The 26,230-nt window shown below is 35.9% G+C and overlaps 6 protein-coding genes across 7 annotated transcripts; 2 read left to right on the top strand and 4 right to left on the bottom strand.

Annotated features, from left to right (window-relative positions):
• Nucleotides 1–2,600: 2,600 nt before the first annotated feature.
• Nucleotides 2,601–6,369, bottom strand: LOC129950226 (mucin-2-like). The gene is made up of 4 exons (XM_056062091.1): nt 6,234–6,369; nt 5,675–6,153; nt 5,359–5,389; nt 2,601–5,032 (listed from the first exon to the last, which is right to left on the bottom strand). The coding sequence occupies exons 1-4, from the start codon at nt 6,259–6,261 to the stop codon at nt 2,601–2,603; spliced, it is 2,970 nt and encodes a 989-aa protein (XP_055918066.1). The 5' UTR covers nt 6,262–6,369.
• Nucleotides 6,370–6,638: 269 nt separating this feature from the next.
• LOC129942457 (collectin-12-like) lies at nt 6,639–7,530 on the bottom strand. The gene is made up of 2 exons (XM_056051386.1): nt 7,389–7,530; nt 6,639–7,309 (listed from the first exon to the last, which is right to left on the bottom strand). Exons 1-2 carry the CDS (start codon nt 7,414–7,416, stop codon nt 6,861–6,863), a joined length of 477 nt encoding a protein of 158 aa, XP_055907361.1. The 5' UTR covers nt 7,417–7,530; the 3' UTR covers nt 6,639–6,860.
• A 4,217-nt stretch (nt 7,531–11,747) lies between these two features.
• Nucleotides 11,748–12,562, bottom strand: LOC129942456 (collagen alpha-1(I) chain-like). The gene is made up of 2 exons (XM_056051385.1): nt 12,408–12,562; nt 11,748–12,336 (listed from the first exon to the last, which is right to left on the bottom strand). Exons 1-2 carry the CDS (start codon nt 12,433–12,435, stop codon nt 11,843–11,845), a joined length of 522 nt encoding a protein of 173 aa, XP_055907360.1. The 5' UTR covers nt 12,436–12,562; the 3' UTR covers nt 11,748–11,842.
• Nucleotides 12,563–13,573: 1,011 nt separating this feature from the next.
• On the top strand, nt 13,574–14,609 carry LOC129942455 (collagen alpha-1(XXVI) chain-like). The gene is made up of 2 exons (XM_056051383.1): nt 13,574–13,717; nt 13,805–14,609. The coding sequence occupies exons 1-2, from the start codon at nt 13,690–13,692 to the stop codon at nt 14,524–14,526; spliced, it is 750 nt and encodes a 249-aa protein (XP_055907358.1). The 5' UTR covers nt 13,574–13,689; the 3' UTR covers nt 14,527–14,609.
• A 1,081-nt stretch (nt 14,610–15,690) lies between these two features.
• LOC129950219 (collagen alpha-5(IV) chain-like) lies at nt 15,691–21,211 on the top strand. Its single transcript, XM_056062077.1, has 6 exons — nt 15,691–15,827; nt 15,902–16,592; nt 17,461–17,474; nt 17,694–18,328; nt 20,086–20,146; nt 20,215–21,211. Exons 1-6 carry the CDS (start codon nt 15,740–15,742, stop codon nt 21,198–21,200), a joined length of 2,475 nt encoding a protein of 824 aa, XP_055918052.1. The 5' UTR covers nt 15,691–15,739; the 3' UTR covers nt 21,201–21,211.
• Nucleotides 21,212–21,790: 579 nt separating this feature from the next.
• Nucleotides 21,791–22,541, bottom strand: LOC129943482 (uncharacterized). 2 transcript variants are annotated; one of them, XM_056052976.1, is made up of 4 exons: nt 22,444–22,541; nt 22,181–22,384; nt 21,998–22,093; nt 21,791–21,938 (listed from the first exon to the last, which is right to left on the bottom strand). In XM_056052976.1, the coding sequence occupies exons 1-4, from the start codon at nt 22,484–22,486 to the stop codon at nt 21,859–21,861; spliced, it is 423 nt and encodes a 140-aa protein (XP_055908951.1). In that variant the 5' UTR covers nt 22,487–22,541; the 3' UTR covers nt 21,791–21,858. The 2 variants fall into 2 exon arrangements, with proteins under 2 accessions (XP_055908951.1, XP_055908950.1); XM_056052975.1 differs by having other exon boundaries at nt 21,998–22,384.
• Nucleotides 22,542–26,230: the final 3,689 nt, after the last annotated feature.

Below are 26,230 nucleotides of genomic sequence, written 5' to 3'. Positions count from 1 at the left end.
ACTGGGCTTCATACAGGAACTCATTACAGAGTCCTTCTTCTAACGCTAACGAACTTGACAACAAAGTCAATGACCTCAGCTATGAACAGATCGCTAGAAATTGCTTGTCCACTTATACACATAAGAGGAAAGAGGAAAGAGGAAACCACAATGGTGGGCCTCAGAGCTTCACTCGCTCAAGAAAGAATGCAAATAGCTCTTCAACCGAGCCAAAGCCGCAAAACTAGTCTCTCACTAGGACTCTTACAAAGAATCCCTAAGAATTTACAAGAAGGCACTAAGGAAATCCAAGCGGTCTTCTTGGCGATCCTTCTGTGGCATGATAGAAGTAACTTCTGAAGCCTCTAGGTTACGGAAAATTCTTTCAACTAATCCAGCTATGCCAAGCTGCTTGAAAAATACAGACGGCTCCTGGACAAATTCAAGTAATGAATCGCTGAACTTACTATTGGACACTTACTTTCCTGGTAGTTCTCTTATCGAAACTTGCAACAGTTTTACACGTTCAAGTTCAAATACAACATATCCACAAGGTCTGATCACAAAGGATAAGCTACAATGGGCTCTCAACAGCTTCAAACCATTTAAAGCTGCAGGACCAGATGGAATAATACCAGCCGAATTACAAAAAGCTTCTGATATAATTGCACCAATCCTTGAGGCAATTTTTACCAGCTGTCTTTACCTGTTCCATGTTCCCTCGGCATGGAAAGAAGTTAATTTTTTTTTATACCTAAAACAGGTAAATGCTCCCAAGTCAATCCTAAAGATCTACGACCTATAAGTCTATCATCATTCCTTCTTAAGACCCTGGAAAGATTGATTGATATCCATTTAAGGGCACGTATCGATGTCTTCGTCTCAACATGCCTACTGTAAAGGTAAATCGGTGGAAACAGCGTTACACACTTTAGTACGCACCATCGAATATTCCCTCCATCATAAAGAGATCACTATGGTTGCTTTCCTTGACATCGAAGGTGCCTTTAACAACGTGGACACATCTGCAATCACATCTGCACTAATATCTCTAAATGTAGAGAGTTGGCTTCGGGAGTTTATTCATTTAATGCTAACTAGCAGAATAATTAACTCAAAACTGGGCAACTCTTCTTGCAGACGATTCGTTAGTAGAGGGACAACGCAAGGTGGTGTTCTATCCCCTCTCCTCTGGAACCTGAAACGCAACGTACAGGAAAGAGTAGTAGGTACTGTAGCTCTCTTTTCTTGCAAAAAAGCTATTGGTAATAAATGGGGTTTACAACCCAGAATCACGCATTGGCTATACACATCGGTAATCAGACCGATTTTAACGTACGGTGTGGCAGTATGGTGGACTGCTTTAGAGAAAGGTATAAACAGGGATAAGTTAAATAAAGTCCAACGTTCAGCCTTTTGGCAATTAAGGAAGTCTTGTCTTGGCTCAAAGAAAACGTGATATCAACATCTGATATCCGTATTTTTTCTGACAGCCAGGCCGCTATCAAATCTGTGGACTCTGTCTCTACAAACTCTATAACAGTCCATAACTGTCGATCATCTCTAATAGGTGGACCAACATCACCTCGTGTCAAGCCACAAAATACATCTGGCCAACACTGGATTTAAAACGTTAAAGGTGCTTGCTCTCTCTAAGCAGATCGCATATAAGCTCGATAATAGGTTACATAACCGGACACTGTCTAATAGGAAAGCACGCTACGAGACTAGGCGTATTCTCAAATGACTTTTGCAGAAGCTGTATGGACGAGGAAGAGGAAGAAACGGTTCTGGCCTAAGTGTGTCCGTTTCCATCTTGGACAGCCACTATAACCTAACCTAACCTTCAGTTCGATACACAACCAAAAACGGTGTTTTTAAGCCTAAGTTAAAACTCAAAACAATATATCTTAGCAATAAATTGTATGATGATTTTGAAAAGTACAAATTTTTCTCTTTTAGATACAATTTTAGTATCATTTTAGTAAGATTTAAGCATCTTAGTTTCTTGAAATTCTTAAATTTGGACTTAATTTTCAGTGCTTTACTTTAATTTTAACTATTTGCTTAAGTTTTCGTTTGCGTTTCTGTAAAATTTTTGTAAGGCAAGGGAAATCTGACAACTTTTGAATTTCGTTTGCATATTATAATATGAAATACTATAAATATTTCAACTAAATATTGATGAAAAGGATTATAGATTTGCAAAACCATTGCGGGTTTTATTGAAAATAAGCTACTTCATTAATTTACATAGCCTCGAAAAGCCTTATATGCGTGTTTATTCGAAATATTAAAAGTGATATCTCAAAAACCTGACGGCTTTTACGTATTTTCAAGTGGGATTTGAATTAAGACTACCAAAATCCATTAGAAAAGTGCAATTTTAATTCCTGTTGAAAAACTTTTTCGACCTGTGTAATCAATATTGATTCAAATTTTACTTACATTTTTTAAAGTTGAATCTCACAGATGTCAAAATAGAATTGACCCTTTCAACCATTTTAGCATAATCCTGTAGGTTCCGATCACTTTTGCGAAAATAAAACAAAAGTTTTTGCATGTAATATTTATTAAAATATTATTACTCAGTGTTTAAATAAGTTTTTGAAAATATGTCTTTAAGATGTTGAAGAAGAAGCTGTTGTAGAGTGTGCTGTTGAAGATGTTGATGTACTTTCATTATTATCAATTGAAAATAGAGAGTCATTCGTAATAGTTGGTAAAGAAGAAATGTTGGTTGGATCCGTTGACAATGTGGTTGAAGATTCAGTTTTTGATGTGCTTACGTTGATATCATTTGAAACTAATGAATCATTAGTCGTAGTTGGTATTGAAGTTGTTGTGGATGAAGAAGAAAAGTCTGCTGAATCCGTTAACAATGTGTTTGAGTTTGTGGATGGAATTTCCGTTGGTGTTGTTGGTGTGCTTTCTTTCATATCATTTGAAGCCAATGCGTTATTAGTTGTAGTGCTTGTTGAAGTTGTTGTGGGTGAAAAAGAGGAATTTATTTCATCTGTTGACAATGTAGTTGAAGATGTCGACACCGTTGGTGTTGGTGTGCTTCTTTCAACATCATTTGAGACCAAGGGATCATTTGAAGGAGTTTGTGAAGAAGACATTTTTGTTGGATCTGTTGGCGAAATGTTTGAAGATAGAGTTGGCGTAGTTTCTCCAATACCATTTTTATCTGAGGCATCATTCGTCGTAGTGGGCGTTGAAGATGTTGTGGTTGAAGAAGAAGAATTTGTTGAATTTGTTGATGGTGTGCCTGATGGTGGAGTTGTCGTTGACGTTGACGTTGCCGTTGAAGTTGTTGGTGTTGATTGACTTCCATCAATTTCATTTGAAGCCAAGGAATCATTCATCATAGTTGTTGTAGAAATGTTTGTGGGTGAAGAAGAAGAGTTATTTAAATCAGTTGGTAATGTTGTTGAAGATGGAGTTGTTGGTGGGCTTCTTTCAATATCGAGAGACGAGAAGTTTATTGGTTCTGCTGAAGGTGCGGTTGAAGAAGGAGTTGCTGCTGGTGTTGGTATTGGTGTGTTTCCTTCATTATCATTTGAAACCAAAGAATCATTTGAAGGAGTTTGTGAAGACGAAGTTTTTGTGGGGTCTGTTGACAAAACGGTTGAAGATGGAGTTTGTGTCGTTGGTGTGCTTCCTTTTATATCATTTGAATCTATATCCTTATCCGTCGTAGTTGGTGTTGAAGTTGTTTCGGGTAAAGAAGAGGAGGTTGATGGATCTTTTGACGATGTGGTTATAGGTGGAGTTGCTATTGTTGGTGTTGGTGTACTTTGTTCATTATCAATAGAAGCCAGAGAGTCATTCGTTGTAGTTGGTGAAGAAGAAAAGTTTGTTGGATCCGTTGAAGATTGGATTGTAGGTGGAATTACCGTTGGTGTTGATGTGCTTCCTTTCATATCATTTGATGCTGTTGTGACGGAAGTATTAGGTTCTAAAAGATTGGTAGCCGTTGGACCTGGTGTAGTTGCTTTTTGGGAAGAGGTGTTTGCAGTAGTTGTTGAAGTTGGAGATGGCTTCTGTGTGGTAGTTTTGGGTGTAATTTCATCGATTGGATCCAGAGAATCATTTGTTGTAATTGGTGGAGATGATGTTGTTGAGGAAGTTGTAGAAGGTGTTGATGAGTGTATTGTAGAAGATCTTGTTGTACTTGCTGTAGATTGTGTTGTTGTTGTTGGTGTTGTAGTGGTTACCGTAGATTCTATTGCTTCGAATGTTCCTAAAGACTGAGTTGTAATTTCATCATAACTATCAATGTCTGTTGTAATTGGTGTTGAAGGTGTTGTTGGTGGATTATTGTCTATTGATGGAGTGGTTGCCGTTGGATTTGGTGATGTTACGGTTGAGTCATCTATTCTGTTATTGATATTCATTGGATTGGTGTTTGTTGGTTCCAATTTTATGAGCTCGTTTGATTCTAATAGTTCTGGTTCATCAATGTCTTCTGACAAGGAAATTCTTGGTGGCTTTGTTTTTGGTTTTTTTGTTTTACGTGTCGTTGTCCTTGATGTTGTAGTAGATGTTGTGGAGGGTGTTGTTAAGGGCGTTGTGGAAGGTGTTGTTCTAGGTGTTGTAGATTGTGTTGTTTCTGAAGACTGGGGTGTAATTTCTTCACTGTTGTCATCATCTGTTGTCATTGGTGTTGAAGTTGCAGCGAGGCCCTGTGGTCCAGGTCGACCAATTTGACCTGGTGTTCCACTATAGCCCATTGGCCCAGGTTGACCTGTATATCCAGGTCTACCTCGCAGGCCATTGGGACCTTCTGGTCCTGGCTCCCCAGTTTCACCTTTTCGACCAGTTTTACCAACGGGTCCCTTAGGTCCCCTCATACCACGAACTCCCTGATCCCCATCAGGACCTTTAAGACCTCTGTTTCCTGGCAAACCTTGTGCACCTGTTGGTCCTGGTGGTCCAGGACATCCTCGCTTAAAGCAAACTCTTCCCACTCCGCCATACATCATTCTGCCTTCAATCTGTTCTTCGGACCCCGAAAGCTCTTCTGTGGCAACATAAGCTATAAAAATAGCTGTCGGAATAAAAAAATAAACATTTTTAAAGCGATATTTTTTCTATTTTATTGATCTATAGATTCTTACCTAGAAAAAACAACGTGTACGCTTTCATGACTATCTACTTTAATAACTTGGCATAACGACGATCATTCTATCTTATAACCAATTTAATAAATTCAGAAATAGAAAATTCTCTATTGTATCGTCTTTTTCATATGTTTCTTTCCTTTATGGTTCTTATATATATGGTTAGGGCGTAGACAAGAAAAGCTTAAATTGGAATGCATAAAATGCAGCTTCATGGGTGTGACTGGAAAAACTGATACTTCTTCCAACTTACAGAACCTCTTAATCGCATCTGTATTAATAAACTTTATCCAAATACATTTTTTTTCTTAATCGTTTTATTGTTGTTCTCCTTATTTTTTTTCAATTTTAGTTACATTCCTGCTAAATGTTAAATTTGCTATTTTGGTTAAACAATTGTATGAGTTCAATAATTTTATTGCAAGTGTAATTTTGTATTTACAAATATTTAACCTTTGTATGAATAAAAAGATATTTTTTAATTTTACTATTTTTGATTTAGTTTTGCAATTATATAATAAAATATGCCAACATTTATAAACTTTTGAGTTCTATATATCGATGTCTACATCAATAAGAGGATCCTCTGTAGTTGTTGATGTTGTTGTTGATGCCGGTGTTGTTGAAGTAGTGGTCGGTCTACGTGTTGTTGTTGTTTGCTCATTATCTGTGTCAGGACCTCCTGACGGTCCAGTTCGTCCTGTTTGACCTGGTCTTCCCCTGCGGCCTCTTGGCCCAGGTGCACCTGAGTATCCAGGTCTACCACGCAATCCAGTGGGACCGGCTGGTCCTGGTCGTCCGGGTTGACCCCTTTCACCAGTATTACCATCAGGACCCCTAGGCCCCCTCATGCCACGAACACCTTGATCACCGTCAATACCTTTATTCCCTCTGTACCCTGGCAAACCTCGTCGTCCGGTTGGTCCTGGAGGTCCAGGACATCCTCGTTTATAACATACCCGGCCCATAGTCGACTTCATCATTCTACCATCGTTCTGTACTTCGTTAGTCGAAAGCTGCCCGCTAGCAACGCAAGCTAACAGAATTACTGTCGAATTTCGGAAAAATGCAAATATGTATGTTTAAAAGGATATAATTAAGTTATTTTAAGGGTCTATAGATTCTTACCTAGAAAATAGAATGTGTACGTAATCATGACTGTCTCCTTTAATGACTAAAATTTACGATGTTCAATCGGTTTTATAGCCCCTTTAATTAATGCAGAAATTATAATAATTTATTACATCTTCCTTTTCATAATTTCTTTACTTTTTCTTATAAATAGAACAAAGTTTTGGGCGTATACAAGATAAGTTTAAAAAGGAATAGGTTCATGGGAGTGGCTGGAAAATGATTAATGATTCTTAATCGGATGAGAATTAATGAACTTGTTCATACAAAAAGCGATCCTAATAGAAAAATTAAAATAATATGACTTTTCGAATAACTACAACTTTAGATGTGTATCGGCTTTTCCCATGTCCAGTTAATTCCTGGACGAGATTTGTTTAAATTTATGTTTTCGAACAAATGTTAAATTTCCTGTTTTATTTTCACATTTTGCCTTTATTTATATTATTTTCGTTTCTTTGATAAAAACATTAGTTTTGTGTATTTTCTTTATTCATAATGATTTATTTTTGCAATGAGAATAATAAACAAGTGACAAAATTTATTATTTATTCATTATTAGCTCGATTGGTATGGATATTCAGGAATTCCGGGTATTCTTTCGTGTGGACCAAGTGTTTGCTGCTATAATAATGAGCTTTGTGTTGTGGTTTTACGTGATTTGTGTGAGGAGTGAGACGAGTGGTGTGATGAATGGTGTTTTTTGCTTGCAGGTGGTCCTGGTGGACCGGGAGGACCAGGTGGTCCCGGTGGTCCCTTAGGGCCAGGTCGGCCAGGTTGACCCTCATATCCAGGCAAACCTCTTTGTCCGGGTTTTCCTACAGGTCCCTGCGGTCCAGTGTCACCTTTCTTTCCATTGTCTCCTTGTTGTCCCATAGGTCCTCTTGGACCATCAGATCCCTCTTCGCCAGGAGGTCCTGGTGGACCTTTGTGCCCTGGTGAACCTCTTTGGCCTGGAGGTCCAGGTGGTCCAGGCTGTCCAATTCCATATACTACGTATTTTTTTTGAAGAAGTTCTTCTTTAAAATCAAAGTTCCGGTATTCTTGAGCAACAACGCTCGCAAATAGAAATACTGATGGGGATAAAAATGGATACGAAAAAAGTTAGTCTAAAGTAATTTTTCTTTTTTTGTTGATAATATTGATTCTTACCAAGAACTAAGAACGTGGATCTTGTCATGACTGTCAAATCTTATTTGATTGACATTTCGATGCTCTGTCGAATTTATAAACAAGCTTAATTAATTCAGAACAAAATTTAGTCTTGAATTTGGGCGTTGACTTAGATATTCCATTGGATTTTGTATTGAATGCATATAGAGGAGGTTTCCTGGAATATGGATTCCAATGGTTTAGATGCAACACGTTTTGGCTTTGATGCTTTCGATGTGTGTTTGTATATAATGTGTAGATGTATTAAATGTGATATTGGAGATAGAAACACTTTAAGTGTTGTGAACCGGCTAAGATTTTCTTTCGATTGTTTTTTCAGTTAAAACTTTACGACTTTTAGGGTTAGGAATTTCCTCTATCATAAAATTGTATGTACAGATTTCTTCTATAAGAATAATGTTAATAGTTAGTGCTGTTATCCTCTGGTGAGGAAGTTGTTTTTTCAATGAATTTTATGCGACTAAAACAGGACATGTTTCGAAGGCTGTGTTTTTAAGGCATTTTAAACTATACTTTAATATGCAGGATTTCGTAAAATCTCAATGAAATTGTGTATCAGTGCTAGGGCTTGCTGTTTTTTGAAAGCAATCAAAAAAAGAAGTAAGACTTCTCATTGAATATTTCATGATTGCTTTAAGCTTATCAAAAGTCCAAATATAAGGACTTGATATCGCCGAAAACGCGTTTTTTTGCGTTTTTAGTCTTTCACTTGAAATTGGTCTGATCCATAAGCCATCTACTCTCTGATTGCGAATATGTTTATGACAGACGTCTAGTAGGCCACATGTTCCGGGTAGACGTCACGATGCCAAAAATGCATTTGATTTCTCGTTTTTGGACTTTTGGGAAACCACTTAATAAACGACTTGGCCCTTAATTGACTTCCTGAGATCTTGTCACATTCTCTAGACAAACGCTATTGAAAATGCGGCTTTTAATATCAAATTTTTGGAGACCAGACGTAGCCATATCAAATAAATCACAATAGAAAGCTCTTTGAACCAGGATATAAGGCATCTATCCTTTTTTTTCAACTAGTGCTTATTTAGTGAATGGCAACTCTTAGCTTATATGAATATAGTTGCTTATATGCTTGAACAACGCTGGGACATTTTGCCTGCGATCCACTTAGGGAAGATACCGATTTTGTCAAAAAAATCATCTTTTCAGATGAAGCTCATTTTTTTCTGTAAACAAGCAAACCCGCACGCATACATTGAAAAACCGATACACCCAAAACCAGTAACTGTTTGGTGAGGATTTTGGTGCAGAGGCATAATTGGGCCATTTTTCGAAAATGAGCAAGGAGTGATCGTTACAGTCAATGGCGATCGTTATCGGACGAATTTTTGTTCAACAGGACGGCGCGCGCGGCGATACGTGCCACACAGCCGAAGCCACACTCGATGTTTTGAGCCCTTTTTAAAATAAAAGTTATTTGGCGGACCCTTTATAAAAATATTAACAAAAAATTAGGACGGGATGCGATCCACACTAATAACTTCCCATTTCGTCTGTCTTGCTTAAAAGGTTTGTTAGTTTTCGTGTTTTCTTAAAAAATTTGTCAGTTGAATTATTCCAAAAAATTATCAACAATATTTTGCTCATCATGAAATACTTTAATTTCAAAATTTATTTTTGCCAACGACATTTTTAGTCGGAAACCAAAGTTTACCATTTTTGGTAGCATTTCTAAAAAAATTTTATTTTTTTAAAAGCTATAGAAAAGTTTAAAAAAAAATATACAATTCAGAAAAATGCATAAAATCTTAATTAAAATCGAAAGTACGGTCTATATAATTAAATGTTTGAAGATTATTTCATGCAAATGTTGACCTTGATTGCGCCTCAAATGGTGCATCTACTTCGTCAAATATTGGCATACTCTTTCCAACATTTCAGCCGGTATCTCACGAATAAATGCTTTAATGCTGTCTTCCAATGCGTCAATTGAAGCGGGCTTGTCTGTTTAGACATGAGCTTTAACATAGCCCCACAAAAAAAAGTCTAAATGCTATCGCACGATCTATGCGGCCAATTGCCGGGTCTGGAATTAAATGTTCACCGAACTCGCCTCTCAATAAGTCCATTGTTGCGCGTGCTGTGTGGCATGTGGCACCGTTTTATTGAAACCTCTTGTCATGCAAGTCAATCTCTTGCATTTCGGGCAAACAAAAATTGAATATCATCTCACGGTAGCGCTGATCATTCGCAGTTACGTTACGATTCGCATCATCTTTGAGGAAGCACGGTCCAATGATGCCACCAGACCTTAATGGCTGAAACAAAAAAATGCTTCATCTTCGACTTCGTCTGCGTTACGTTGGGCCTGCTTCAAGGTTACTTTGAATGACACTTTCAATATTGCATTTCCAAAATAGAACTTCTGTCATTAGCAGGTGTTATTTTTTCTCAAATTAAAAAAAATGATTTTGAAATCGAAAAATTCAATTTATGGCCGAAGCAGCTTACACAGCCTATAATTAAAAATGGGAATCCCTCCATAAAATAATAAATAAATTGGATGGCGCAACAGTTCGTTTGAGAACTAGAGCCTGACAACTCTCAACCATTTTGTGTGCGAGTATTGTTGTATGGAATGGAAGGGACCTACAGTTTTAAGCCGAATCCGAACGGCAAATTATTGAAAGCACTTTTCATGACAAGAATTACTCTTGGAGAATTTCCTCGCAGAGGCAGTACCCGTGGTGGCATACGCAGGGATCGAACCCAAGACCTCTCGCTTGACAGTCCATCGCACTAACCATCATGCCACGGGTAAAACAATCCTTCCGAAAGCAAGTGTTTTTTTGTTTGTTGACTTTTTTACAGCTCTTGAACTGTCAGACAAAGTAAATGTTCAGCAAATTTGAACTAGAGCTTCCGTTTGAAGTCACATTACGTATCATTACGTTATTTCCTATCGATTGTCAAATGAAACGTGACGTCGAAGCTTCATTGTGATAGTATGCATGGAATTAATATGGGTGAATGAAAACTTCAGGCGAAGCAGAAGCTGAAGCGTGTTTGTGTTTCAGCCATAAACCGCACCAAAATGTGACTTTTTCAGTAGGCTTGGGTAACTTCTGCAATGCTTCTGGCTGATATTCACTACTAAATCGACAATTCTGCTTATTAACGTACACATATTGAGCCAAAGATGAGCTTCGTTGCTGAACACAATTAAATGGAGGAAGAGCCCAATGAACTTTCTTAACAGGCCCCATACACATCTCTCCAAAAACCTTTGATTTAGATTCCAGTGACCTAGCGAAACGTCCGAAAATTTCTTAATTTTAATGTCGACAAATCGGACCGATTACAATAACATTATTTAGGAAGTTAATACTACACAATATTGATGAAATATTGTTTTCGACCAAAATATCTCGGAAACAAAAACAGTTATTGAAATCAACCATATTTCTTCATGTGCACAATATTCTAATTACCTTTTGGGTAACTTTTTAGAATGCCTAATGTAAATTACATTACAATTTTTTTTTACACAAAACAAAAACCTACAAAAACAACTAAGCCCTGATATAAAATGGTTTTGAGGACAAACAAAAATGTTGACTTAAAACTTGGTTAACTTATACCTAAAAAGTGTTGTTATCAGTATTTTGCAAGACTTTTAGAAATATTGACAAACTCTTTTTTAAATTTAAGTTTTTTAATAGTCCTTTCTGCATATCTTCTTACGCAAAATTTATTTAAAACTGATGTTTTTCTGGGTTCTTGAGATATGATTGACTAAAAAGGGTATCCCGCATATACGAACGTAATTACATAGTTGGACTTAGATAATAGGGACCTTCAAATTGCCATATTGGAAAAAATGGGAAGTAAATGAAAGGAAAAACATTCCTTTGAGATGTATTAAGCTAGAAACATTTTAACACCTTTCTTTAGGCGTTCTTAGAACTCTGTAAAAAGTTCAAAGAAAAACCGTGTATTTATATGTCTTACGTTATGGAAGATTAAGTCTCAAGAAAGTGTATGATGTTTACTAGCTGTTTAACTCATACATTTTCTAGAAACTTATCATAATTGTCAAGCATTCGATGTGGAAACATTTCTGCCTAACGCATTTTCTTTCAATCGCTCAACGTTTCATCTTTTTTGAGAGGGTAGGTAACGTTGTAACTATATAGTTATCAAAATGGTCAATTTATGGAAATCGGGGAACAAACCTATAGAACTATGATAACTTTCCCCTATCTGTTTCTGGATATTAAAAAACAATATAGTCTTATAAGTTCAAGCCTTCAAGCACAATATTTGAGCTCCATACAAATTTTCAATTCAGCGACGATGATTAACAAAAGGTAAAAATTAATTGTTTTCTTCATTGCGTAATTTATTTTATTTAGTTTTTTTTTGTATAAAATTCAGTTTTCCAGTTAAAATAATTGTACTAATCATGTTTCTTATTGGCCAGGTGGTCCTGGTGGTCCGGTTGGTCCAGGTGAACCTGGTGGTCCCATTGCACCTGGTGGTCCTGGTCGTCCGTCGAATCCCATACGTCCGGGTTGTCCTTCTGGTCCACTAGGTCCTCGAGATCCTGGAGAACCTACTTGTCCCATTTGTCCAGCTGGTCCGGGTGGACCATCCATACCCTTTGGCCCTGGATTACCATCTTCTCCCTTAGGTCCCTTGAAGCCATTTGGTCCTTGCCCTCCAGGTGGACCAGCTGGTCCAGGTAGGCATATACATGATCCTCCATTTGACGGTGGCATCGGCATCGGCATTGGTATCTGAACTGGGGGTTGTGACATAGGCATAGTTACCACCGGCACTAGAGTGTACTTGTCACCCATCATATGGTTGTATTTATCACTCATCACCATACCAGAGGATCCATATTTATTAGAAAGGGACAATGACCTCGAGGGCTTTTTAGCTTGACTCACAGTAATGAGACCTTTAAAAGAAAAGAATAAATCAAGAAATCGAGATTTGGTCTTCATCCAAAATTTAATAAAGTATACTTACAAACAACAAAACCAATGATGAACTTCATGGTTGCATAGATTCTGAAAGGAGTTTTGGCTTGATATGTCAATTTATACCCGAGACATTTTTATATTCAGGTTTTTCCAAATTTTCTTTTTTCCCAACTCGATCCAACTCGATTATTGGATTTTTCCCCATCTGGATATTGAAACGCTCCATGAAAAGAATTTTCCAATCGATCTTAATGACAGTTTGGTCTTCTTGTCAACCAATCAGAAGAAGATTCGTGTAAAATGGGTCTTTATGTAAAAAGATCATTATAAAGTATACCTCCTATTGGAATCCAGAAAAGCTGACTGCATTATAAAAATAATGGGGTCAAACAAGATGCCCACACATATAGAACTCAAATTTGGACATAAACAAGAAATGGAGATTAGAGGCTTTTTAACTTTTATATCTTAAATTTTTACCATTAAATTGATAGTTTATTTTTATTAGTTCTTGAAACAGCATTAATGGGTTTGTGGCATTTAAGAAAAATCCAACTAGAATATTGAATAAAATTGAAGTTTTCCCATCCGAAAGATCAGTTGCTCTTAAAAATATCAACTTCGGATAATTTTTATATCGCTTACTAGCCAAAATTTCAATAGCGACTTCAATATCAGCAGCAAGGTTTTATTTCTCAGATAAAACTTAAATTTTGTATGCTTTTATTTATTAAGCCTTATGAGTGTTTATTTGGCATTGAAATGTTGGCATTTTAAACCTTGACTTTGTTTGAGAACTTTTCAGACATATTGCGACCAAAAAAGTTATTTATTTAAATTTTATTGTTATATCTTCCTGTCGATAATGATTTTAAGAGAAATAAAAAAACACAGATAACGATTATTTTGGAATGTTTACCTTTTTCCGAAAGTGCATTAACCTGATAAGTCTAAACACACCTGTGTGACAAATTCCAAACCTAAAAAAGTCACACAAATTAACATAATCAAACGCTTAAAAAATCTAGTTTTTGAACTCATGTTCCCATTTTTATGTTATGTCTTTTGGTTTTCTCAATTTTCTTTGGGTGGTTCTTGTTTTTCCATTGAAATATTGAATTTCGAAATAAAATTTTGTGGAAATCATGGAATGAAAAACACGCCTCTTCGTATTCTGATTGGATAGTTGGATTTTTCCAGAACCATTTGAAATTTTTCATTTCATTGATTTTTTTTTTAAGGTTCTCGAAGTTGCATTATTAATTTAGTTGCAACGAGAATATAAGAAGAACTAAGATGCACCATATTGAATCAGAACAAATTCAGCCATGAGTGGTTTCATAAGTTTGGTTTTCTGTAAGTTTTGAGTCTATATGAATTTTACTTATTTTTATTTTTGTTTTGATTTTAACGAATTTTTTTATTCTTTTTTTTATTTTCAAGGCATTTATGCAGTCATACATGGCGTTGCAGCTTCGGAGAAGGAAATACCGAAGGAAGTTCGAATTTTTAGCCATATGCATGGAAGTTCTGGTGGTGGCAGTAGCCAGGGGGTTATATATGTAGCTAAACCAGAAATGAGCGGACATAGTAGTGGCAACAAGGTTATCTATGTTGCCCAACCTAGTTCACCACCAAGTCCACCACCAGTGGCCTACATGCCTGCGCCAGTGCAATACGTGCCTGCTCCACCAGTAACCTATGTGCCAGCTCCTCCAACTTACATGCCTGGTCCACCGATAACTTACGTGCCCAGTCCTTCTTACATGCCTAGTCCTTCATACGGGGGTGATTGTTCGTGTCCACCTGGTCCACCAGGACATCCAGGTCCACCAGGTCACCAAGGTGAAATGGGCGAACGTGGAGACAAAGGCAGTCCCGGAAGTCCAGGTAATCCTGGACCAGCTGGACCACCCGGACCTGATGGTATGCCAGGTTCGATGGGACAACCCGGCCCCAGAGGACCACCTGGCCAACGTGGTTCACGTGGATCAGTTGGACAACCAGGTTCCATGGGCCCACCTGGACCACCCGGCCCACAGGGACCACCTGGACCACCCGGTCCTCCAGCACAATCACGCCGAAGGAGTCTTTACTATATTGATGATTCTGATGACGATGGAAATAATGATGAAAACGACAATGCTTATGATGATGAACAATAAAATATGTAGAGATGAGAAAAATAAATAAAACAAAAATACAATCGATGTTTTAAGGATTAAATAAAACCTTATGGAAAGAGAAAGTGTTTTTATTTATTTCTTTACGAGTTAAAATGTATTCAAGGGAAGACACTGTTCTAGTCGATCTGATAGTTCTAGTGTTTCTGAAGGATTTTCCAATAAGAGGTGTCAATTTGGATAGCCGGCCTTCGGACAGCTGTCATTTTGAAGTTGTCATATTTTGACATTTTTCAAGTAAAAACTACATTACATTAATATTAAAAGGAATGGCTCAACAACAACAACACTTCTTTTTGATTTCTCGTCGATCTTGGAAATTAGTAATTTCACAAACAAAATTACACTATATTTTGCATAAAGCCTTTGGTCTTAAGTAAACATAAGATTATTTACCTCGCTTGCTAACAACATCGTATCTTCAATTAATTCCTTAAAAATTATCAAAATGGTCCAGATAAGTTTTCTCGTCGATGGCAAGGATCATTGCAGAAAAGCCTCTCCATCCTCAATGTGTCAATATTTGGTGCGATTTTTGGTCCCAAAATTGGACGTTACTGATGAAGCTGTTATCATCATTAGGATAGATTTTGATGCAGGCGTAAAGCAGACCCACTCAAACGACGAATATTTTAGTTCCGTTTGAAAGTTCTGAGACTATTTTGACAAGAAATACAAATTTCCCCACATCAAGGGTGAATACTTACAATATGGAATTATTCGTAGAATACTGAATTAAGTGAAAGTTATCAATAAAAAAAAAACGAAAGATGTGTTCTTATTTCTAAGTCATAAAAGAAACAAATTTATACCATTTTTGCTCCATATTTTTAAAAATCGAAAGAACTTTAACGGTATCACGAGTATCTTAAGATCTCTAAAAAACAGTCACAAAATATTCTAATGTGAATTTCTACGAATTTCTTCGACTACAAGCAAACCAGTTAACATCTCTGATGGATGTGACTATGTTAATTTTAATGGGCATATTATATTTCAAGAATATCACTTTTTAATCAAAAAGTTATTTTGCAATCAACTAGGTCAAAAATTATTCAAATTATATTTATAAATCGAATCAAATTAGCATGTTTCGGATACCTAACCTATGCTATGGCATTGCAACAAAAAAAAAGAGACTTCAATAAGAATGATTCTACTTTACATTTTATAAAACTACTTTTATTTTAATCTGATGACAAAATATAAAAGACTTGTAATTCGATTTGATTTTCACAGAAGACACATGAAGATGAAAGTGACAGTAACATTGTTGGTTTTAGGTAAATTTCTTAATAATTCTTGCAGTTTCTTTTTTTTTGCTAAGATCCTTTTTCTTTCAATTATTTCTTTATAGGTGCTGCCACATTGGCTTCTGCCTCGTTCAATGCAGAAATCAACATCATTAAGGATGAGGATAAATCATCAACAGCAATTGGAGATATGTCAATGTATAATAAATTCTACAAACCAGTTGAATCAGGTCCAAAACCAATTATTGTTGCATACAAACCACAAAGTCAAGGATATTATGGACAACAACATTATAGTGGTTCTAAACAACCACAATATTATCCAGTACCTGTGCCTTACCCTATGCCATCTCCATCAGGACCACCTGCATATCCACCAACGTATCCACCAATGTATCACCCCATGTATCCACCAATGAATCCACCATCACAAGATCAATGCGTTTGTATTCCCGGACAACCAGGACCACCAGGTTTTAGGGGAGCACCAGGTGCTAGTGGAAATCCTGGCACACCTGGACCCAAGGGATATAATGGTTATCCAGGTGAAACAGGTATGAAGGGTGACAAGGGTCCTACCGGTACACCCGGTGGTACGGGTTTACCTGGTGCAAATGGTGCTCGAGGTCCCACTGGTGCAGCAGGACCGCGAGGTCCAGTAGGCGAAACAGGAACGACCGGAGATGAAGGTGCAATTGGTGCACCAGGTTTACCGGGAGTTGAGGGACCCCCAGGACCTAAAGGAGAACAAGGATTACCAGGGCTACCAGGAACTCCATCTCGCCGTCGTTTTTAGTTCAAAACACATATATGATAGAAAAAAAATGACCTTAGACATCAATTACTTCTTGACATGCTATTAATAAAATGATTCATAAAAATACAAACATTTTTTTTTCTTTACCAAAAGTCTGAGGGAACTCTCTTTTATATACATTTTTTAAATTTGGTGAAGGCCTAAGAGAATTATAGATCGAGTATTTTAAGTTAACTGATGTAAGATATGACTCATCTTCGATTGACTTTATGAGAAACTTCAAGGTGTTGGTTGATATCTCTGTGGTTCTCATTTCACTCTGGGGAAATTTCAACTCTTTAAGTTGTACCTTCTGAAAGCTTTTAAGAATAAGTTTTTAAAATTTAAATTGTTTTTTGTTTTTTTGGTGTATTTAAATTTATTCAAATGACGAACTGAGTGTGTGCCAAATTGATTTGAAGTGGTGAATTTTTTCTTTAGTTATAACATTCAGATGTTTCCACACCCAAATTCACCTCATTAAGAGCAAAAATGTCAGCTTTGACTAAAATTTTAATGTGTTTTTAATCCAATCCACTCACAGCCAATGGTTCCAAGCATCCAACGATATCCCACGTGTTGATACTTAAAGTTCTAATAAAATCTAAACATATATAATAAAAGTTGTTTTATTTAAATTTATCTTCTATAGCATAGTTTTATTTATGAGATGAAGGTATTGAAATTTGCATAGAACTCATCCAAATTCTGATCGATAAGTGTCTAACATTTCTTTATTCTTTGAATAAAATCAAATACAAATTGTTGGTATATTGCCAAAAATTTGGGTCAATTATTCTAATGACTAACATCAGAGTGTGAATAAAATGTCTATACAACATAGAACCGTTATTTGTATCAATCTAGTATCCAAATTATTGGTGATAGAATAATTCTATCAAAGAACATTAAATGGTACTTAATTTAGAATATCATTTATTTTCCTTATCGAAGTATAAAAGGCGTTTTTCGAAGTTCATTTGAATCAGAAGTCCCTAAAAGATGAAGATATCAGTTGTGTTATTGGTCCTCTGTAAGTTTTTGTTGATCTTTGAACTATATTTTTTCTTTATCAATACAAGCTTTTAATTTACTTTTAGGTACCACTTTGGTTTCATCCAATTTGGAAAGGAAAATAACAGTTCAGGATGGAGGGGAATATCAATCAGGACAAGAAGTTGAAATTATAAATGGTCCCAAAAAATTTTATATGAAGCCAAAACCTGTTGTTGTACCATATCAATATAATCAGAATTATGAATATTCTTCTCCAAAACCGATGTATTATCCTTATGCATACCCCGTGCCATATCCACAACCGCAACCACAACCATACCCTCAACCATATCCACCGCCATATCCACAACCAAGTCAATGTATTTGCATCCCTGGTGCACCCGGAAGACCTGGTTATAGGGGAGCACCTGGTCAAAATGGAAACCCAGGTGTTAAAGGAAGCAAAGGTTATCCAGGTCTTATCGGAGACACAGGTTTACCTGGAGATAAAGGTGTTAGAGGTCCACCAGGTCAACCAGGCTTAAATGGAGAAAAAGGTCAGAAGGGTGCAGATGGCATAAGGGGACCAACAGGCGCGAACGGTATTAAAGGAGAACCTGGACCTCAAGGACCACCAGGATTACCAGGCTTACCGGGACCTGATGGTCCACCCGGAAATAGTGGTATACCAGGACGACCAGGTCGACCAGGTCGGCCAGATCGACCACGACCTAGGGATTAAAAATAACATTACTTTTGTAATAACTCATGATAAAAAGGCTATTAACAATAAAGGAATTTTATAAAATAATTTGATTGGTTGATTGAACTTGACAGATTGATTGTTTTTAGTGGTACCATGCCAAATTTCATTTTAACATTTGCTTTTGCAAACACACAAAAACACAAACAAACTACAAACCTCTTTAATAGAAAGTATTGTTCATTAGAGTTTGTTTTTTATCCGAAAGTGTAAGAATTAAAAAAATACACGCTTTTAAGTTGGACTGTTGAATCTAGTTAAATTAAGATTCCACTTTTTTATAAGAAGAACATTTAAACAAAGGATTAGTATAGATTTTGAAAGTTAAAAGTCTAAATTTACTTTTCTGAAAATACTGGTTGTTTTTCTACAAGCATGGCTGAGTTATAAAGCTCAAAATGTGCACACAACTCTCTCACAAACGTCAACATCAAAATTGCATTTCTTTATTTGATGTTAGGAACATATTCAAGGCTTGATTGTTACTATGAACTCACTTTTTTTTCTTGGCGCATTTAAAACGGTTGAAACTGTGTTTTATTTTTATGAATTTATTAATACAATTTCATGTAAATCTTAACGAGTGCGGTAGAACTACCAAATTTCCAGATAAACATTTTTCTAAGTCTGACAAAAAAATCCGGATCTGCAGATTTAATCTTAAATCAGAAATAAATCAATTTATTTTGTCCTATAGAATGCAAAAGCAGGGGAACTTTCTGTTTTGACACATCTAGATCAAAAATAAATTGATTTTTTTTACCCAAGGAAATCGCTATAAGTTAGAGGCCGAACAAATAACTACTGTCAAAATAAAAGTGAATTCATTTTGATGCTAGAGAAATCAATACATGTTTATTTCGGTGTAAAGAAGAAGGCTTGCCATTTATACTGGAATCCGAAATCTGTTAAATGGTCACCACAGCTACAGTCGAAGCACCGTCAAATTTTCCACCAGTTTCATTATTCACTGCTTAGAAGCATGACGCACAAGGCAACCAAAAAGTACTTTGTTCTCTATTTTTGTATTGATAGTTTAATTTGTCAAGTGTCAAAAGGTGTCATCATCAAAAGTGACAGCTGCCCAAATAGAATTTTTTGAAACACTTCCAATATGGTGAACCTAAATAAGCTTTAAAATCAACGATTAATTAAAACTAAGTATTATCACATTCCGATAGGTTAAAAGAAATTTTAAATTCGTAAACACATAATGTTAATGAATTGTTTGATTAACGACATCATAAACAAACAGAACTAATGTCATTGGCTAGGTTTTCTTAATTTTGGTCTCATAAACTAGACAATTAGACTATGGGCTCATTTGCCCCTCTTTTTTGCATTCTCTATTATCACAATGTCAAAGATTTGTACATCAAAAGTCAAAAATAAGCAGCTGTCACATATCCCGCTTTTTATTGTCAGCTGTCATTTAATCAGTTTCTATGCTTGAGATAGCCTAATAGAAGATGTCAAGTCTAATAAATAAAAATGAAAAAGTATAAACACAATAAATTCTGTATGGGAAAGTTAAATAATATGCTAAAATTTTTAAATTGATCAAAAGTCAAACAATATTTTAACCTTATTCTGTCCCAATTTGTCCCAACTAGAGTAGATATTTTAATTCTGTATTTAAATTTGCATTTTTTATTTGTTTTCATGATTATTTATTCACATAATTTTAAAATTCACAAATATAAAAGAAATGATCGAATTGATTGCAAGAACAGAATATTCATAACTCAATGAAGATGAAGACTGATATTGTTGCTGGAAAACAAATTATTTTTGGTAAGTTTAGAATTAAACAGATATTACTTAAAAACATAGAATATTTTTAAAAGTTTATTAAAAAAAAGTGTTAATTTTTACTTTTAGTTTTCTTGGAGCTGTGAAATCTCAGTCAAATTCTAAATCATTGCTGGGAAAGAACAGCGATAAGCAATTGGTCACTATAGAAACTTTGTCAAAGAGTGATATTGGTGGTGGGAGTTCTTTAGGACAGTATCAACAACAATATCTTCCAATATTGTATCCATATCAGCAATATTATGTCTATGGCAACCCTGTTGTTCCAATATTGCCCTCTATACCAAATTACAACCAGAAATGCCGCTGTCTACCAGGACCACCGGGTCCACCTGGCTTGCCAGGTCCTAAGGGTCCACAGGGATACCCTGGAGTGAAGGGTGAGAAGGGATATCCTGGTGAAATTGGTTTACCTGGAGACCAAGGCCCCAAAGGTGATAGAGGGCTTCCGGGTCCTCCAGGTGCACAAGGAATAATGGGAGCGAAAGGAAATCCTGGAAGTATGGGATCACCAGGCCTGTCAGGTTTACCGGGTTCTCCTGGCATTAGAGGTGAGAGAGGCCCTACGGGAGCAGTGGGACCAATTGGAGAAACCGGTCCACCAGGTGAACAAGGTGAGCAAGGGCTACCGGGACAAACTATTATTAGAGAATTTTTGCAGCAGCCAAATTTACCATCTGAAACAGTAGATGAATCAAATGATTACGATTATGAGGAAATCAACAATCCTGCAACTTTAGTTGATAATGAAGCACAAACTAATAAATCTTTTCAACGACTGTACCCCAGTTATATCCTCCTGGACTTTGGATACTTTGACATCCATAAAAATAATAGAAGTGACGCAGAAAAAGAGAACATCAATGATAATATTGTCGAAGATGATGATTCTGTGCAGGTTGTGGAATATTTGGATGATTTTGAAGAAGAACTAAATGAAGAACGTTCAGCCAGTTTAAGTTTGCAGAAGCAACAGAGACATACAAAAAGTTTACTTAGGAATCCATTTCAAAGGTATTTGAGTAATTTTGCTTAGAAGTAGAATTTATTTTGCTGGGAAGAATTAAATAAAGTACTAGAAGTATTATAAAGCATTTAATTTTATTTTGCGTGATAGTTCGTAGGACTGTCATGCAAAAGGTAGTGGGTTTAATTCTTGCCAGTGCCATCTATACTTGAAAACGTATTGCCTCTTGTGCGAAATTGACAAATCCGCCAAGATTAGGTGTCGTTGTGAAAAGTGCTTTCCCTAATTAGTCGATTGGAATCGGCTTAAAACTGTATGTCCCCTACATCCCTTACAACATAACTCGCAGGAATGGTTGATGGTTGTAAGTCAGAAATGTATGGCAGAAATGTCAGACCTGCTTTTACTTGTACATATAAGTAAAAAATTATGTCAACTTATTGACTTTCAAGTCATAAACTAGATTTTCAAACTTGTTTTCAAAAATTAACTATCAACTTCTTGAAGCAGTTTTAGTTTTCTCAAATCCTAAACAATGATCAAGAAGATTTCGCCGTCATATAACTTGAGATAGCAATTTATAGTGATGGAGACTTTTTGTTCAAAAGGTTCCAAAAGTTTTTAAAAATGAAACAAATATTTTGAGTAAATCGTTTTTTTTTGTGAATGGAACATGAAAATTAGTTAAAAGATTTGTATGAATGCTACAGTAAAAGGTGAATGCAAATTAGAAGGCTGCTTTTGGAGGTGGAATGCAGCAATATCTAATGGCTCTTCGTTCATCTCTGGGCTCACATCGCTTATAGCCTGTAGAAGAATTTTACAAAAAGTTACAAGGCTATGATTTAAATGTTTTCTAAGCTTACCACTCAATTCTAAGGCCCATTGATCGTCAAACCATCGATAACAATTTCCCATTTTTCCACAAATTGAAACAGGTGCATGAGGTTCCGTTGTTGATGCTGGTGGAGGGAGTGAAATATTGGTGGGCAATGTCATAGATATTGGTTGATCTATTGGCATTGTTGTTGTTTCTTCTATTGGCTGACTTGGATCTGCTGGCGTTGGTTGGAAAACTATTGGTGAGGACGTTGTTGTTGTTGCGAAAATTGGTCTTTTAACAGTTCGGTTATCTGTAGTATTATCATTTGTAAACATTATTTGTGTACCATCAATGTTTCCACTAAGCAAACTGTTACCCCCGCAGGTGATGTTTGACGGAATTTCAGATCCATATGTTGGTTTAGAAATATCTGAGAAACTTCACTTCTAAACAATTTTGTTTTAAATTAAATAAGGAAAAAATACTTACCAAATATTAAAAATGTGAAAATGGTTAACGCTAAAGGAGACATCTTTAAGCATTCGACAATGGAAATAACTTGATAAGAATTCTATAAAATAAACCCTTTATATGCATTTATTTGTTTCATAAGAACGGAACCGAAATCATGTATAAAGTTATTGTTAAAATGTTCCTAAAATAAATTTGCAATAAAACAAATTTATTTTTAAATAAAACTGTCATCAACAATAACAACAAACAAAGAAGAAGTATCTGAAATGAAAAGATATCTTCTTGTTTTGTTGAAGGTAATACATTATGTGAGTTATGTGGCACTTACTTCATACGTTCTTAAGAAAGGACAAAACTGATTACAGGGTGTGTCGGCGTTGAAGTTTAATACTTTCATGAGTAAAAATTAAATTATTTTACTTTTTTTCTGAATCCCTCACATAAAATAATAAACAATAATTCCTATAAACAGAGTTCAACTTAATTAAATCTTAGATTGAAAAATCAGAATTAAAATTAACAAACAGGATGCTAGGCCAAGTTAAAAACATTCCAAAATTTCAAAACGTGGAAGAAGAAAAATGAATGTAGTTTTTGAAGTCCAGAAAATACATATTTCAAATAAATACTTTAAAATGATAATATATTAACTTCCCATAGGAAGTTATTGTAATGGGTCCGATTTGTCAAATTGAAAATTTTGACATTTCTCGACGTTTCAAGGCCAATAGAGTCGAAATAAAAGATTTTTAGAAAGATGTCTGTGCGTGCGTGTGTACGTACGTTCGTACGTCCGTACGTCCGTACGTCCGTACGTCTGTACGTCCGTACGTCCGTACGTTCGCGACGTTATTTTCGTTGTCCATAGCTCAAGAACCAAAAGAGATATCGACTCCAAATATATTTTGTTATACAGATAATAAGGCAGAAAGATGCAGAAAGGGCTCTCAAGAAAATTGCGTGGGTGTTTTTTTTACCATAGCAGTTTAAAAAAAAGGTGAAAATTTTGGTTAACCCTAAATATCTTACGAACCAAAAACGCTAGAGACTTGAATTAAATTTTATATAATAAATTGTAACGTGATCTCAAAGAAGTATCTATCTAACGGTTTTTTTTATAAATCAAAAAAACTGAAAAAAAAAATTTGTCACCTCCAAAATTTAACGACTAAAATATAATTTCATCTCCAAAACAATTTTGAGCAACGGAGAACAATGTTTTTGAAATCTGATAAAATTTTGAGAAAAATCAAATTGACAATTTTTTTTATAAAAAATAAAAATCTAAAAAAAACATTACTCAAAGTTGGTAAAAATTGAATATCGATTCAAATATCTTTTCAAAAACTTGAAATTTAGGCTTAAAACTTATTTTATCTTATAACAAATATTGTTTTCAACATTCGATAAAATTTTGAAAAAAATCGAATTGACAGTTTTCTTACAAAAAATAGAAACCTAAAAAAAAATAATAAAAGTTGGTAAAAATTGATTTTCGACTCAAATATCTTTTCAAATCTTTGAGATATTGGCTTAGATTCACTTTTATCTTTCAAAAACTATTGTTTTCAACGTGCAGTAAGATTTTGAAAAAAAATCGAATTGACAGTTTTTTTACAAAAAATTAAAAACCGAAAAAAAATAACAAAAGTTGGTAAAAATTGAATATCGACTCAAATATCTTTTCAAAACTTTGAGATATTGGCTTTAATTTACTTTTATCTTTCAAAAACTATTTTTGTCAACATTCAGTAAAATTTTGAATAAAATCGAATTGACAGTTTTTTACAAAAAATAAAAAACCGAAAAAAAATTAATAAAAGTTGGTAAAAATTGATTTTCGACTCAAATATCTTTTCAAAAAATTTAGATATTGGCTTCAAACTTATTTATTTTACAGGAAATATTGTTTTCGATATTCAGTAATTTTTATATAAAAATCCAACAGTCCGTTTTCTCATAAAAAATAGAATCTACAAAAAATAGTACGCAAATTTGGTAAAAATTGATACGAGTACATATAGACAAACTTTTAAGCAAGAAAAATCGACAGACGGGATGGGAAGTTATCAGTGTGGGTCGCATCCCAGCCTCTTTTTTTTTTTGCAATTATATTTCAGCGCTCAAAATTTACATGGCTGATTTATTTATTTTTAAAATATTTGGACCGTCATTTTTAAGTCACAAATAATATTGATTTTTCATAAACTAGTTTAATTCATATGCAATTTGTTTTGTTTAATGTGTTTTTCAATTAATATAATGGAATTTAGTATGTTTCTTTTTTAGAATTAAAACTCTAATCCTAAACATTTTTAAAAGTATCAGACCTAAAACTTAGTCATGGTTTGATCTGAGCTGCAAAAAATTTACAAAAAAATAGTTCGTTCTTTCTGATCTGGTTGCAATTTAAAAAGCCAATACACTTGACTGTAATTCCCAAAAACTCCCTTAGAGCGATTTTGTTTACTATTGTCCAATATTCTTACATCCGTACGATCGTACGCCCGTACGGCCGTACATTCGAGACGTTTTTTTCGTCGTCCATAGCTTAAGAACCAGAAGAGATATCGACTTCAAATAAATGTTCCTAAGGTGGCGCTACTGTCCGGGCGGACCTGGGCCTCAACCAACATGCGTCTCCAGCCAGCTCGGTCCCTAGCTAGCTGTCTCTAGTTTCTCTCGCCAAGTTGGTTGAGGTCCTCTCCCACCTGGGTGCACCACCTGAGTCGCGGTCTTCCTCTACTGCGCCGTTCCTCGGGATGGGATTCGAAGACCTTCTGGGCTGGAGTGTTGATGTCCATCCGCTCTACTTGACCTAGCCATCTAAGCCGTTGGACTTCAATTCTGCTAACTAGGTCAGTGTTGCTGTACAGCCCGTACAGTTCGTCGTTATATCTTCTCCTCCATTCTCCATCTATGCGTACGGGACCAAAAATCACCCGAAGAATTTTTCTCTCGAATCATCCTAAGACGCTGTCATCTTTCTTTGACAGGGTCCAGGGTCCATTCCGTCGTAATGTTCAAAAACGCTCCACTGACATCACGCTTTGATCTTCCCTATAGATGCTGTCATACGCGGCTTTGAAATCGATAAAGAGATGGTGGGTATCGATTTGAAGCTCATGGGTTTTTTCCAAGATCTGCCGTAGTGTGAATATTTGGTCGATAGTGGACTTTCCTGGTCTGAAGCCACACTGATAAGAACCAATCAGGTTGTTGACGAATGGCTTCAGACGTTCACATAATACGGCAGAGAGGATCTTATACGCAATGTTAAGGAGACTGATGCCTCTGTAGTTGGCGCAGTTTAGAGGGTCTCCTTTTTTATGTATCGGGCACACTATGCTGAGATTCCACTCATCGGGCATGCTTTCTTCCGACCATATTTTGCAGATGAGTTGGTGCATGCTCCGTACCAAGTCATCGCCTGCTGCTTTGAATAGCTCGGCAGCGATGCTGTCAGCTCCAGCAGCTTTGTTTGACTTAAGTTTAGATATAGCTATCTTCACTTCGTCAAAGTCGGGTAGGGGGAATTGTTGATCTGCCTCACCGAGGTTGAGTGGTTCTATCTCCCTTACAGCGGAATTCGGTTCGTCATCGCCGTTATATAATTTGGAGAAGTGATCTTTCCATATTCTCAGCATTGACTGCGGTTCTACTACGATGTTCCCCTGATCGTCTTTACAGGCTTCGGTTCGTGGCTGGTATCCTTGGGAGGTTTTTTTTACCTTTTGGTAAAATTTACGAATCTCATTCCTCGATCGCGCGCTTCTCATGCTCTCTTTTTTTCCATCCAAGA

This window comes from Eupeodes corollae, chromosome 1, assembly GCF_945859685.1.
Source record: "Eupeodes corollae chromosome 1, idEupCoro1.1, whole genome shotgun sequence".
Lineage (NCBI taxonomy): Eukaryota > Metazoa > Arthropoda > Insecta > Diptera > Syrphidae > Eupeodes > Eupeodes corollae.
Note: the sequence above shows the minus strand (reverse complement) of the source record. Positions and strands in the feature narration are given on the sequence as shown.